This window comes from Polistes dominula, unplaced genomic scaffold, assembly GCF_049000335.1.
Source record: "Polistes dominula isolate Pdom_NZ unplaced genomic scaffold, Pdom_raw_medaka contig_21, whole genome shotgun sequence".
In the NCBI taxonomy this organism is placed as follows: domain Eukaryota; kingdom Metazoa; phylum Arthropoda; class Insecta; order Hymenoptera; family Vespidae; genus Polistes; species Polistes dominula.
Window position 1 is genome coordinate 156666 of NW_028301061.1, and position 15896 is coordinate 172561.

The 15896-nt window shown below is 39.8% G+C and overlaps 1 protein-coding gene across 3 annotated transcripts; it reads left to right on the forward strand.

Annotated features, from left to right (window-relative positions):
- The first annotated feature begins 165 nt into the window (after window positions 1-165).
- Lim1 (LIM homeobox 1) lies at window positions 166-12686 on the forward strand. Of its 3 annotated transcripts, none has more exons than XM_015328510.2 (8): window positions 166-844; window positions 3259-3451; window positions 8914-9146; window positions 10116-10340; window positions 11049-11290; window positions 11383-11662; window positions 11895-12083; window positions 12209-12686. In XM_015328510.2, exons 2-8 carry the CDS (start codon window positions 3279-3281, stop codon window positions 12322-12324), a joined length of 1458 nt encoding a protein of 485 aa, XP_015183996.1. In that variant the 5' UTR covers window positions 166-844; window positions 3259-3278; the 3' UTR covers window positions 12325-12686. The 3 variants fall into 3 exon arrangements, with proteins under 3 accessions (XP_015183996.1, XP_015183997.1, XP_015183998.1); XM_015328511.2 differs by having other exon boundaries at window positions 11916-12083; XM_015328512.2 differs by having other exon boundaries at window positions 10137-10340.
- The last annotated feature ends 3210 nt before the right edge of the window (window positions 12687-15896 follow it).

Here is a 15896-nt window from a genome sequence, read left to right on the forward strand (position 1 = left end):
TTTTTTTTTTTTTTAACAAAGATTCCTCTGATATGCTCGAGGGTATAGCAGTTGATACGGTCGACTACCGGCCGAAACTCGTCATTCTTGTTGCCATGATCCTTGGTAAATTTGTTTCGTCTTTCTTGTCGTGGACAAGATCATAGTGCGAGCCTTGTTATGCCTCGTCTTCGTTTGGTAAATCGTCGACCGGAGAAAGTAGAAGAAGAAGAGGAGGGGGAGGAGGAAGGGGAGGAGGAGGAGGAGGAGGAGGAGGAGGAGGAGGAAGAAGAAGAAGAAGAAGAAGAAGAGGAAGAAGAAAAGAGAACGTATGCGATTGTGACTTATTTTGTGAATCGAAATAAAAAATTGCGTGTTTAGTGAAGATTGAAGAATAAGAAACTCAAAGTTGCATACAGTAACTTAAAGAATACAACAAGAGAGAAAGAGGGAGAGAGAGAGAGAAAGAGAAGAAGAAGAAGAATAAAAAAAAAAGAAGTCACGGCCGCGGGGGTGGGAAACAGTGTGAGAGTGCGATTTAACGCTCGTTGGGATTTTACCGCAGTAAAAGTGGGTGCACTGGGGCCCTCGGGACCGTTCGGCCGGTACGGGCCCGTAGAAGGTGGGCCTGCTGGTGGTGGTGGTGGTGGCGGTGTTGGTGGTGGTATCGGTGGTGGAGGTGGTGGTGGTGGGCCTGTCGAGGGAGCGGTGGCCGCTGTCGCGGCTGGGGAGGTGGAGGGCTACGGGAGCGCCGGTGGCGGTGGCGGTGGGCTGGCAGGGGGACCCGGGGGGGTTGGTACCCCCCGGATAAGGCTCGGCGGCTCTTGCTGCACGCGCCTTTCCGTCACCCAAGCCTGTAGCATAGGTAAGATACAACCCCTTTATTCTTTTTTCCACCTATATTCGACCTATATTCGACCTATATTCGATCTATCGATTTGGACCTTTCATTTTGTCGATATAAATAATTAAATAAATTGTCAATAGCGACATGTAGTATACTTTTTCATCCGAGACAAAGTTTCCGTCGGCCGCGGTCAAATAAACAACGTGTCTTTGTATAAATCCTTTCAAAAATAGATAGACACATTTTATCAACAACTATTACGACCAACATTTATTACCAACAATTACAACAAATGAATATAAATATCGAAAATTTTTTAATCTCGGAGTAAACAACAACACAACACAACAACAACAACAACGCAACAACGAAAGGGGTTGGCATGATTTAAAGGTGCAATGACAGGTTGCATAGGAACAAAAATATGCTATACTTAATGTTGTCGCCATTTGTTTTCTTTTTGTAGAGGAAGAGAAAGAGAAAAAAATGGCGATCGTCGATTGGAGAAAATCAGATTAACGAATTCGTTTTGTGGCAGGAAGCGAGTTCGAGTCGTGTACCTAATCCTAATTCTAATCTGATTTAGATGATTCCACTCCCTTGTAATATTTCTTTTTCTCATCCCTTCCCTATCAATATCCCTCTATATTCCTATATATTGAAGAGGATAGGGATTTTTTGTTCTTTTTTTCTAGGGACGGACGTGCGAGTTCTTTTATATCGACTTTTGTTTCTTTTATCTCGTCTCCTCGACGCGTTTTAAACATTTACAATTAGACTTTTATCGATGTTGGTCGTAATGGTTAAGTTAATGACTGCGAGTTATTATGTTTAGAAGGGATTATTTAACGTGGCAATTTGATTGCCTTTTTATAGCTTTTTATAGCTTTTTATAGCTTTCCATTTGTTGTTATTTTTCCAAGTAGAATTTTCTTCATCAAATAGATCCGAATACTTTGATATTATTTGTCATAACTCGGTAAAAAGTTGCTGCTATTGGGAGAAAGAAACGCTTAAAGAATCTTTCAAGTGTCCTTGCTGCTTCTTTTCCCTCATTTTGCCCGTTCCAATTGAGACCCCTCTCACGAGGGATGAGATGCGCAAGGTCAGATCTTAAGGGTGGGAGGAGGGTTGCTAGGTTGACAAACCTTTCCAGGGGAGAGGGACTCCGCCCATTGGTGGAAACCACGAAAAAAGGACAGACAGAGAAATCGAGAGAGAAAGAGAAAAGCCACCGGAGGGTTTAGCGATGGCGATCAAAGCAAAACGGGAAAAGAGGGAAAACGTAAAAGGCCAATCTCCTACCTCCAATGTTAATTAACAATGAATAGTAATTATTGCTTCTCCAAAATCAAGCTCAAATTTTACATTTTACATTTCTAAATTTACCAACAATTGCTATTACAAATCAACACATTTGTCGATTTATTTTCTTATTTTGTAACACGTGACTACAAAGACACATGCTTTTTATGCTCGTGATTAGATTAGAATCATGGTAATTATAGCGTTACGACCAAGCGTTTACTCTTTTCGAATAATTTCTTTTTTCCGGTGTTGCTAACTTTAAGCGATTAACGCGATTAACTCATATATTTTTCTTCCTTCTTTTCCTTTTTCTTTTCTTATTATATCATACCGTCTCTCTATCATACACATCTAATTAATCTAATTCTAACATCTAACTCTACAAAGTCTATAAAGGAAATTAATAATTAATAAACAAGCTACGATGTCAATGGTCACGATTATAAGTGATTTATTCTTATTCTTTATTTTTCTATTACAAAAGTCCATGTAATTCTAATCATTTCATGATATAACTAATACATTTCATTGACATTCACACATCAATGTAGTTAATTTTTTGTACGATAGATCAACAGGTGTTATGTTTTATTTATTTCATTACTAAACAAACATAGATTGAATATTTTGCACATGGTATTTTTGTATTTTGTAGAACGAGAGAAGAAAGAGTATTATTATTATCAACATTGAAAAGGAGAGCTGACATTTCTCCTATCATAAATATAATCGACTATAATGTATGATAAAGTTTACATATAGATCTATCTCGCTTTGGCATATAATCCGAACGAACGGAATTAATGTTTGAAACTAATCGATAATTCCTCGTGCTAAATACATAGATAAAATGCATTCATTATATAGAAATCGAACCAACCGTCCGTTTGAAAGGGTTATTTGTTTGTCGCCGTTCATTCACTTTAAATGCGAAAGGATATACCTACCTATATGTAGAAATATCCTTTGATATTCGTACAATTTGTTTTTCCTCGAATATTTATTCGATTAAACAAATAAAGGATTTTGAAAATAGTCGGGTCGCGATTCCCTCCAACCGAATTCAAATCTTTGCCTACAATTGGAATTTATTAACGCAACGCGTCTTCTTTTCTTTTGAGTAGCAGGAAGACGAGGTTTGGCGATGCTCCTGTCATGTGCAGGATGCGAGAAACCGATACTGGATCAGTACATGCTCAACGTTTTGGATCGAGTATGGCATGCCCAGTGTGTTCGCTGTTTCGATTGTGGATCCGCGTTACAGGACAAGTGTTACTCCAGGGAAGCAAAACTATTCTGCAGGGAAGACTTTTTCAAGTAAGTTTTATTTATCTAAGTCTACTAGTAATATCCTTTTTATTGTATTATTTACGCGTCCAGCTAAAGACTAAGAAGAAAGAAAGACTCTCTAGGTTGTGTTTCTTTTGTGTTTTGTCTCTTCCACGCCTCTCACCTTTTTGCCGATCCTGGCACGAACCGCAAGGAACGATCGGTATTCGTGGCTCCCTTTTTATGTTCCCGAGACCAACGCTGTTCGTGGCAGTAGCAGCAGCAGCAGTTTGCATCGAGAAAAAGGTCTTTCGTGATGGAACAAACAGGAAGGAATCCTTGACATTTTCTCACATCGCAGGCGCCATTTCGCTCGACTTTGCAACCAACTATTTTACCTTTATCTTTGGGATAAGCTTCTTCGATTTACATATGTACTTGATTACGGACGATACGCCGAGCCGTCGGGTCTTGCCAATGACTTGTTACGAAACTCGTAATACTTAAATAAAGACAAGAAAAATACGATAGATCAATAACGCGATCCTAAGGAAAAAGAAATCCACCGAGAGCGAGCAAAGAAGAAGAATCCTCGAAGCGGAGAGAGAGGCCTTGACATTTGCCGAAGAAATTGGTTTAAAGCGTGAACACAAGAATCGGTGCAACTCCTTGGCCAGCATCCGACAACACTTTTTTGTGGGAAACAACGAAAGAGTTCGCTAACAGAAATCTCTCTCTCTCTCTCTCTCTCTCTCTAGGAAAAACTTACCTGCGATTGACTTTAATTAATTGTTGACACGTAACGAAGCGATTGACCCGCTTAAACGCGGACTACTCTCGCAGAGGTAACGACGAAAAAAGAGGAGGACGACGTCGACGACGACGAGTACTGAGATTCGCGTTGCTACGTCTAGAAGGTATGCGCGTGCGCCAATATTTCGTATTTTTTCTTTTGCGTATTCTTTTTGTTGCTAAATTTGCAACGAACTTCTGGAAGTGATGAACGATCCCCTTTGTGGCTAAGGATCGTACGGTGGGAGGGAGACCCTTTGATACTTATACGAACGAGCGTATAACGAACGTGTTGTGTACTTTACGACTTATTTTGCATTTTATCCCTATGAAAAATTCATTAGCTGCTTGAGAGAAGACCTAGAGCGCACACGGCAGCGCAACGCAACAAGATCCATCTATTCAAGATTATATTCTTTTTACAATTTCCTCTATTGGATAATATTTGGAATATTGTTTTTTTTTTCCAAACAACCTAAATTCCTCTTGCCCCAATATATCAAAAAAAACTTTTCTCTCGCGTTATTAATAACATCCCTAATGTATGGTATTATAGAGACGTGTTAAATTAATATACAATTCGTATCTACATTTGAGTGTAGGAGAGAGAGAGAGAGAGAAACGCACAAGTGCTTATATTCGTTAATCCTTGCATGCATTAGCACCACTCGTGCGGTCTCTCTTCTCTTCTCTGCTCTTCTCTTCTCTTCTTTTAAAACGTCGCTTGCTGTTTCACCGCGTAAATGATTTATCTTGTTTACTTAGTCGTTCCTCGGATCTACATACATTCCAAGGAATAACTTTAAATCATACTTCGCGCTGAGTGGATAAAATAAAAGCTGTCAGAGATATATTTTATATAATATTATATATACTAAAGTGGTGTCACATTAGGAGGGATAGGTAGGATATAGAAAATCCACATTAATATATAGACACTTTTTTCTTGGAGTCAATAAGAAAGAGAGGTGCAACTTTGCGCTCCTCTTTGCATCTGTTTGATTCTGTAACACACCTCCGGGAGGTCGGTACGTGCGGTTATGGTAACCGGCTCTACGAGTCGCGGCAAGGTCCTTAAAGGTCGATAATGGCCGGTGGGGTCCCAAAAGGGTCCAAAAGATCAAAAGGACCGATGATGTGTCCCCGTTTTGGACAGTGGCGCGCGCGGTCGATGGCCTCTCTCTCTCTCTCTCTCTCTCTCTCTTCCATATCCGCTCGAAATTATTACCATAAAATATGGTCCAGGTTGCTCTCGAAATTCTTGATGAAAACATTATCCAAGCTTTATAACTTTTTCCCTCTTCTTCGCTGTTGTACACATTATCGATTGTGTTTTCACCTTCAAGTATTGTGTGCGAGATAAGATCACCTGATCGCGTAGCGTAAAAATGGCCGATTAATATCGCATTAATATCGTATTAATATCGTCACATTTGCAAGGGAAAGCGATAAGAAATAGTTTGAAAATATAGCTATATACTAAGTATAATAGAATAATAATAATAATAATAATAATAATAATATAGCGCTGGAAGAACTAGCTTTTCTGGTATCTGAGAAGTAGTTGAAGTCTATTGTCCTTGTTTTCCCAATGTAGTCTTCGGCAACATGTTACTGGACTCTTCTCGTTCGGTTCTTCATCTTCATCATCATCATCATCTCGAGGAGCCCCATGCCCGTCGAAACTCGAACGTGGAAACATTATAAATGCGCCGTGACGCCCGTTTCGAGCCGTAGGAGAAGTTTGTTGGGCGTGACGAGGCCGCCACGGTTACTAAGAGTGAGAGAGAGACGACTCGATATGTTGTTTCCTTTCTAGGAAGGTCCGAAGATCGAGATGCGTCGAACAAGAAGAAGAAGAAGTCGAAGAAGAAGAAGAAGTCGAAGAAGAAGAGAAGAGAAGAGAAGAAGAAGAGGACGTTTTTGCCAAGCAGTGCTTTCTTGCGTCATACGTGCCGCAACCAGTGACGAAGGAAAATGCACCAGAGAACAGAACAAATGTCTTAAATGTACGAGAACCAACCAAGTCGACCATGTGGACGATTAATTGTGATGGATTTATTCATTCTAATTTATTTATTAGGCCTATCATCAATTTTATTCGACTACAATTCATACCTGCTGCTAAATTAATGAAGGAAACGTTCTTGACCAATTTCAAAAATTAATTTCTTTTTTTTTTTTTAAACAAATGTTTCTCCAATTGAAATCAATTTTCTACTAAAGTTTTTCAGGACAACAGTAGATAAATGCGTGATTTTACAAATACTACGAACATATGCAGGAGTGTGTGTGTGTGTGTGTGTGTGAAATTGCATTATATCGACCCTCGTTCGTACCATTCGATGGCATCAAACAAAGAGAGAGAGAGATGGTGAGAGATGGCGAGAGAAGGCACCGGTTGCTCTCACATCGGTATCCTAGGAAAATTAAGCGTTCAAACACTCAAAGAGCTTCCCTCGGCGCGTCAAGTTGATCGTTCGAGCACGTTCGAGGATCCTCCATAACATCGGGGATATAATCTTGAACAAATTCGAAGCTTTGCTCTATCTTGCTCTCGCGCATTCATTTCTCGATTCGATTGGCAACCAACTAACTCCAAACTTTCAACCCTTACTCCTTTATTTATTTTCCTCTCCGTACATTTTTCATGTCGTTAATCGCTCGGTGCGTGGAATATCATTGCGAACAAAAGATTCGTAAAAAAGCTACAAACTAGTATCGAGACCTTGACCTTTGTACGTGCCGACGATGACGACGAGATGATAATAATAATTGGATTTCAAAGAGGTGTAGGTACTAGGGCATTTAAAGCACCAGTTACTTGGAAATTCGTACAAACTATGTGAAATGATTTCTTTGAATAATGGTCGAGTGACCATCTAGAAACTTTAGGTCCACCCTAGAGATGGAAAGTGAGAAGGAAAGGATTAACGGAAAGGTTCTAAGCTAGCCGACGGGACATAAATATTTCCATCTGTCGTTTGGTTCTACCTTGGACGTCTAACTGTTCGGCTCTTTCGAAATAATATTTAATTTCAAGTGTACGATCTTGCGTTAAAAGCAACATTTTAAACAGAATTGTCGATTATTGCAATGGTCAAAAGACAATTTTGTCAATTGACAACAAGATCAATTGCGGAATTTGCTTATTTCAAATAAACTGTTTGTGTAAAAATATAATATCGATAACTGTGTGTTTCTTACCGATTCGAAAACGTTCTCGGTAAGTTTTGGGACCGTGGCAAATCGTCGAATAGTCCCACCCCCTTTTTTTTCCTTCTTTCTTTCTTCAAACCTCGGACCCGCCTGTCCTATATTTCTTCACTACATCCGAGAATTCTTGACGTTTCTTCTCTTTAAGGGTAACTTCTACTCTCTCTCTCTCTCTCTCTCTCTCTCAAACCACGTAAGCCTTTCTATTAATGATTTTTTTTACGGGCCCGGCCTCCCGTTTCTTTCGTTGCTGGCGATGCCTCGAGGCATTTCAAGGTAGAAAATCAACAAATAAAATAACTCCTAACCAAGAATTTCGTCTACGCGAGTTTAACACTGCTTGCCTCTAATTGCTCTGTTATTAATTCAATAATTCCTGTTATTAACTTGAACGTGCAAAGAGAGAGAGAGAGAGAGCTCTCTTATTTGTTTAACAAAATAAAAGAAACAATTATCGCTCAAGGGGTTGAATGTAAAGGGGTGAGAAAATAAAAAGAAAGGAAAGAAACAAGAAGATTTAACGACTATCATTCGGTGGGTAATCTTCTGGTTGCTTCTGGTTTTTTCCAACTCCTGTTTCGATTGTTTCTCATTTTTTTTAGCCGTTAATGATATTGGACAGCTTGATGAATAGTTTAGAAAAAAATGCTTGCGTTGCGTTATTTTGATTATATGGTAGGAGCTTTGGCTATTTCATTGATTGCGAGAGAAGTGTGTAGTAGAAGTGTGTTGTAGAAGTGGTGCCTCGAGAAACTTTGCCATGGAAGTGTGTCGATATTATATTCATTAGGTTTTAGATTAACGGTGATCTTCTGTTGCCTTCGAGCTATCACGCGATATTCCTTCCTTCGATTTTCTTCGCTTTTGATCTTTTTCTTCTTTTTCTTCTTTTTCTTCTTTTTCTTCTTTTTCTTTTACGGGAGTTCTGGGGGATAATTATTACTCTTGTCAAACGATACGTCCAAGAGCAAACACCGAACGTTTTTTTATTGCAACCATCGATATAATTATTACCGGCTATTCGGATCGATAGGATGCGTGCGATTATTTTATTGAGACGTTTGCGGCTTATATTTGATAGATGAATAGACAGACAGACAGACAGACACCTGGAGTAATCACAATGAAAGCTTTCATCATTTTTCCATTACTTTTTTTTATCCTTTCGAAGATACCTCCAAAACAGGTGTACATTTGAAGGATGAATATCTTTTTGTTTCTTTTTTTTTTTTTTTTCAAATTACTTTTTACCATTCGTCTGATTGAGACCAGGTGTACCAATCATGAATACCAAATACGTATGAGTACGAATTAACAATCTTTCCAGGGATGACATATAACTTTTCAATTTTCCATCGTTGCAAAGATCGAGCAAATTTATCCGATCGAGACAGGTGTGATCGGTTATGACCAATGAATCATTTGAAGGATGAATAATTGTGTCTATTTCTATGTTCATTTCACGTGTGATAAAATACATTTTGTTATTATTTTTCTCGTAGACGATACGGAACGAAATGCGGCGGATGTCTTCAAGGTATCGGACCACAGGATCTAGTGAGGAAGGCAAGGGACAAGGTTTTCCACCTGAATTGCTTCACCTGCGTGGTCTGTCGAAAGAAGATGAGCACTGGAGAGGAACTTTACATTCTGGACGACAACAAATTCGTTTGCAAGCAAGACTACATGTCTGGCAAATCGATCCCAGACACTCATCACGTGCATGGTCATCACGGTTAGTTTTTTCATTCTTTCTTAGTATCACTTCTAATGAACATGCTATCAAACAATGGCGGACACTTAACCGATCTTTCAATTGTAAGTATTCCAAATGATTAGTAAAAGTTTGAGAAATCGAAGTCTCCGTGAAAATCTTTCCCTCGACCCACGGCGCCTATGTTGTACCCCTTTGTATTTCTCTTAAGAAGTAGAGAGAGAGAGAAAGAGAGAAAAAAGGACAAGTTTGCGGTTTCGGTGTCGGCATCGAAGCGACAAAAGGCTGCCCCTGCTTAACGACCTTTCGGTTTTCGTTTCACGGCTTATATGTACGAGAACGAGCAGCTCCTCGTGAAACCGAGACGGCCCTAACCCCCTCGCCCCCACCGTTAACTCTCTCTCTCTCTCTCTCTCTCCCTTTTACACGTACCGCATCGGGTCTCATACACGCATCGTGTTTTCACAGCTTGCCGCTGACACAGGGCTGAAACCCTGGCTTTCAACTACCCTTCCCCTCTCCCTTTCTTCTCATCTACATGTTCGAAAAGAGAGAGAGAGAGAGAGCGATCCTGACTCCGTAAAATCCCTAGTGTTGGGCGCGTTGAACTGTGACCCCTTTCTCCAAACCCCCTTGACCCCCTTTAAAAAAATAACTCTCTATCTGTCGACTTTTGCGCTTGGATTTTTCCGGACTTTTTTTTCCGTTCCGTTCTGTTCTCTTCTGTTTTGTTCGAGAGAGAGAGAGAGAGAGAGAGAGACTTTTTTCACGTTAAGTCAAGTTTGGCGTGTTGCTTTTGGCAGATTTGTCAATTACATTTTCTTTGGCTCTGATTTCTCTTTATCGGTATCAAGTAACAATGGTTAAATTAATGAATAATATTAAATGTATGCTCGATTAAATGTCAGCCATGTTTGTAGATGAAAGAAAAAGAAAGGATAGATTGAATAGGATTGATAACAATAATGCGATTCGAATCGTTCACGACAGAATCGTCCAACCTGTCGGCAGGAGGAGACTCTCTGATGGGTTCCGGATCGGAAGACGAGGACGAGGACGGTAGTGCGCACCATCATCATCATGGGGGTGTCGGTGGTGGTCATCTTGGTTCGCACAATATGGGTCCTGGTGGACCAGGTGACCAAAATGTTGGACATACCGGGGATCTACAGCTTGGGGCTGATCCTTGCAAGCAAGAGGACTCTGAGGATCAAGGTGAGTTTTAGCAAAAAAATGAACTATAACACTTCTTGGCTTATTTCCGATACCTGCAACTCATTCTCTAATTTCTATTCCCGATCGAATAACATCTCAATCGAAAAGGGAGAACAAAAATAGCGTAGAAAATATTCTATAGCATTGTCACCCCAATTCCGAAGGACGTTCAAGGGTGGTCGATGCTTACATCTTTCACGAGCTTACAAAAGCTCACGCGCAGGTCTTCCAACCATTATTCGCTCGCGTTGCTTTCATCGTCAACGTGACAATGAGAAAACGAGCAACATGCACGCACGCACGCACGCACGCACGCACGCACGCACGCACGCACGCACGCAGACATAAAACTCTACAAGTATGAAAGAAAAAGAAGAAGTAGAGGGTGCTTTTAAGGGGTAACCCATACTCGATCGTAGCGACACTGTCCAAACATTTTCTTTGTCCCGTGGTTAAGACCTTTACCATGGTATATAAACGAGTGTGTTAGAGTGAGAGAGAGATTCTTCTGTATATACTAACATAGTAACAGCTTATAGAGTGGGTATGGCTTTCAGTTTCATAGCATTCACCATAATCCAATGGAGTTTTCGAAAGGGATTGTCCTTAGAAGCCCCATACCCATGTATACATTTTTGACGATACTCTTTCCTTTCAAAATAAAAGGTGATCCAATGGTGATCTCATAGTAGTGCTTCCGTTTAAAAGGTTCCCTAGATGGTGACCCAGAAACAAGAGACAGTCAAACGGAAAACAAGAGTCCCGATGGTGGTGCTGGTGGTGGAAGCGGGGATGGTGGTGCGGGATCCAAAAGACGAGGTCCCAGAACTACCATCAAAGCTAAACAATTGGAAATATTGAAGAACGCTTTCTCTTCTACACCTAAACCTACCAGGCATATCAGAGAACAATTGGCTAAGGAAACTGGATTACCTATGAGAGTCATACAGGTTCTTATTACTTTTTGTTGTTGTTGTCGGGTTGTTCCAGTGTTCTGAAATATCTTTCTCTATAGAAAGAGATTATTTTTCGATATGTTCAGGTCTGGTTTCAAAACAAAAGGAGCAAAGAAAGAAGGTTGAAGCAATTAACGTCGATAGGTAGAAGTCCATATTATGCTGGCTCGAGAAAGATCCGAGGTTTCCCAATGAATTTAAATCCAGCTCTCGGAGGAGAAGACGGTCCACCGCCTAGTTTTGCGTATTTCGGTGATAAGTTTGAATTTGGTTATGGTAGTCCTGTTACGTTTCATCCAGAATTTTTTGGTGCTCATCCTCCACCTCATCCACATGGACCACCTTTCGCTGGACCAGGTAATCCTGGTAAGTCGAACAAACTATTTTTCAATGATTTCTCAATGACTAAATTCAAAGTTCAATCGTTCAATTGTTCACATTTCTTTTTGCCAACGGCGAAAACTACGATAATTTTATTCATTAGGATTAGTATGATAATAAAAAGAAAAAGAAAAATAAAAAGAAAAAGAAAAAGAAAAAGTTGAAAGAAGCAGCCGGTTTCGGAGATGGCCGGGCGGATACGATCTTCTCTGAGCAGTACGTAATCTGTTCTTGACAGGTCTAGACCCAGCCAGTTTAGCGGGTATGGCAGCAGCAGTGGCGGTGACAGGGGAGTACCCACCTCCGGGTGCTGGAGGTGGTCCTCCGGAATTTCTCACAGGGCCCCCTGGGCAGGGGCCTCCTGCACCCACTGGTGGCAGTCCCGGAGAGTTCCTAGCACCTTCAGGTCAGATTTTCATTCTTAACATCTACGCGATCTAATCCTTTCTTCTATTGAATTCCTTTTTTTGATTTGCCTTGGAAACTTGCTCTTTCCTTCTTTATATTAATTCGTAATGACGATGTTCGCAGGTGGAGCGCAGGGTAATCCTAGTGGAGGAGGAAACGGTGGAGGACCAGGCGGTGGTGGTGGTGGGGGTGGGTTCCTCGAGCCTCACCAGATGCAGAGCGAAGGTCTAGCCTGGTAGTACGAGTTTTAATTACAACAAACACTTCCGCACACACACATACACACACACACATACATGAAACAAAAAACGCGTCATTCTCGTTTCCCTCCAAACTAAGAAATAATTAACAAATAATTAGCGATTGAGAACAGGTAAGAAAAAATTCAACATTTTTTTCAAAGTTTCATAAACGATTGGTTGAAACGTCATATTTCAAGGCGCGAATTGGTGCATTCAAAAATCTTACAACAAACTTAAGGATAAACTCGACGACTTTCCGCGTGTACTACTCGTTTTCTGTATAAAAAGAATATTATTCATAACGAAGATCATTATATTATTATTATTATTATTATTATTATTATTATTATTATTATTATTATTATAAACAAAAGCGACGACTTATTTAAACGAAAAATGTTTCTTCTTTCGCTTCCAACTTTTTTTATTAATGAATTATCTAGTATTATTATTATAGCAGTCGACGCAATGACGTCGATGTTACTATTTTATTATTATTCTATTATATTATTATTAATTTTTATTAAAATTTTTAATATTAATTTTATATGAATTATTTCCCATTAATTATTAATACTATTATATTATTATTATTATTATTATTATTGTGTATAAAAAATTGAAGATCCTCTATCGTGTAATATTGTAACATCTTTGTTGATTAATTTCGAAGGTTACTTTACGAGACACCTTGTAGATATCCGCTGTTGTATACACTCGAGACGTATACGTTTCGCGGGACACACGTTCGCTATCTTACAAAAGTACACGTACATGAATACTACACACGAATGCATACATCTAAAAAAAAAAAGAAATACACACACACACGTTGTACTAATTAATTATTACAATTATAAATATAAATAGGAACGTGTAATCTGTAATTGTTAAGGCGGCGTTCGATGTAAATAACATTGTCTTTCGCATGCGAGCGGATTATAAAAAAAAAAGAAATAAATTCGAATGTGAAGGATAGAAATAAAAAAAAAAATAAAAAAAAGAGAAAGTCAAGATATGAAAATAATAATAATAATAAAATTAGTTGCGAGAGAGAGAGAGAGGGAGAGAGAGAGAGAGACGATGATGGTTTCTTTATTAAGAAATATTAGAGAGTATATGTATTGTAAAGGCAACGTTTTGAAGAGAGGAGAGAGAGAGAGAGAGATGCGACGTATATATAAAAAGAAAAAAAAATAAACAAAAAAAAAAAATATGGAAAAAAAGCAAACACGAAGAACAGACCGCCGCGCGCAATGCGTAATGATTATAAATATTATTATAATAAACCACCTCGTATTTCCGTATATGCGCTTTGTGCAATCTAATTATCCTTCGTTCAAATGTCTCCTACGACACATTATTTCATTTAGATTATTTTGTGTGCAGACCAAAGAGAGGATTTTTTTTTCATTCGAAACAGGTAAGAAATCTGTCACAGTTAACTTTTTGCCGTATACAATGCACAATGCATGTAATTAATTCTTAACTTTGAAATCGTTCATCAAAGATAAATTTCAAAGTTATTTTATATATATATAATTAAAATGTGTTTTTGGTTTTTTTTTTCTATATATTTTTGAGTTGATCAACATTTAAGAAAATCCCTCGACCCAAATGTTTCATTGCGTGGGCCAAATAAAAAAAAAAAAAAAATCTGGAAACGTTTAAAGCTTAAGGGGTAGAAAACACCTGAGACCGTCGTCTTTCTCAATCGAATTTCTTTCTCCCCCTAAATCGTTGTCATGGTTGACGCAGATGCGTTGTTCGGAGAAATAAAGCCAACAGTGTTAGTGCGTCGGTGTTGTAACATCGTTAGAGTTAGTAGCCGCAGCGTCGACTTTGACAACAAGCAAAAGGGCTGGTGGTGGTGGTGGTGGATGGTGAATTCGTTTTCCTGGACATCTGGTCAATTCGATTTTGATGTGTTTCTGCCCAGAGGGTTTTCTTCGAGCGTTAGGATCATCGAGGTTCGCAGAACTATCTTCGAAACAAGAGTCCCATTGGGGATAAAAACGATGCCATGGTGTAGTTTCATCCCCTACGCGTTAGGGATCTACTACATGGTGTGTATACATGCAAACCCTTGCATGTAACTTAGTACGGTAAGACAATGTCTCATGGTAATTAAGTTGTCATCTTGTGTGTTGTTTTTATTTCTTAAGCGATAGACGAAAAACAAAAAAGGAAATACGAACAACGAATAGGTTGTTGCAACACGAAGACGCCGCGCCGAGAGAAATGTTCAGTGTTCCATGTAATGCGTGTCCTGTCGGGAGATTCGACAGATGCGTAGCCGCCTTGGAACCCTCGGGAACTACTACCCTGCGGGATCCCGTGGGAGTTTGCTCCTAGGAACAAACCGTCCCAGGGGGTACTTCTAACGCTATTCCATCCCTACGTCGTATCGTTCTCGTTTCTTCCCCCTAGCCCTCCTACCTAGCCCTCCTACCTAGCCCTCCTACCTAGGAGGTGGAAAAGTTAGCGAATTCTAGGCCGATGCAAGGTTGTTCTGTTTCTCAATATAGATCCAAAACATTTCCATTTGCTTATACAAATTTGCGTTGGAGAGCAAAAGAGTTCTCTGGGGAGGAGGTGAGAAGGGGAGAAGGAAGCGACACGCGTTACGGTCGAACGCGTTTCAGAGACTCACGTGTCCACGCACGTGTCGCAAAACGAGCTCCCGTCGTGTAAAACCCCTCGTGTTTCGTCCTATCATTATGCAAGGAGGCCATACAAATCACGCCTTGCTTACCGCGCACGTTCAGGACCTTCTTCTCCCTTTGCGAATGAATCTGATGCTGAGCAAAGCTTCCAATTAACTCTCCTCTTACTTGCTCCTTGCAATTTTACTTTTTTTTTTCCTTTTTTTCCCCCTTTTTTCCCCTTTTTTTCCTTTTTCCTCGATCCACGGAGAATCGTTGAAGCTCGAGTCGATCTTTTCTAAGAAACGAGTGTCAAGAGACACACAATGGAACGACTCGTGTCTTTTTTTTCCCTTTTGCATCTCTCGACGACAGAAGAACTATTTCGAACGACCTCCTGATGTTATGCCTGGCTTAGGCTAATCCAAAATCCGGATTACCCGTATCGTTCAGCTGGTCCTGTCTTACAAACACATGCTTATTTGGATACATCGCACTCTGACTGCTGCTCTGATGCTTCTTCGCTTTCGTCGATGCAGAATTAATCTCCAATAGAATGTATATATGTTTGTATACGCGTACAGTCCACGAGGAGTTCGTTTTTTAACCGTTAATATCTCGCCAATCCATCCAAAATTCAACAAAAGTGCATATATTTCATTGATTAATTAACCTAGTGACATAACTTTATCTATGCAGAAAATGTGCGGGCATGAAACGGAAGTTCTTACGACGTTCTTATTATTAAGCACGACTACAATGTATGTAAATGCATGACGTAGCAGACACACACACACACACACACACACACAGACACACGTATATATAAGTTGTAAAGTATGCGAATTGTGCAAAGGCATCGTTGTCGTGGAAAAATTTCAAATTTCAATTCCAACGGTAATGGAAGTCACGCGGTCTCGTGGG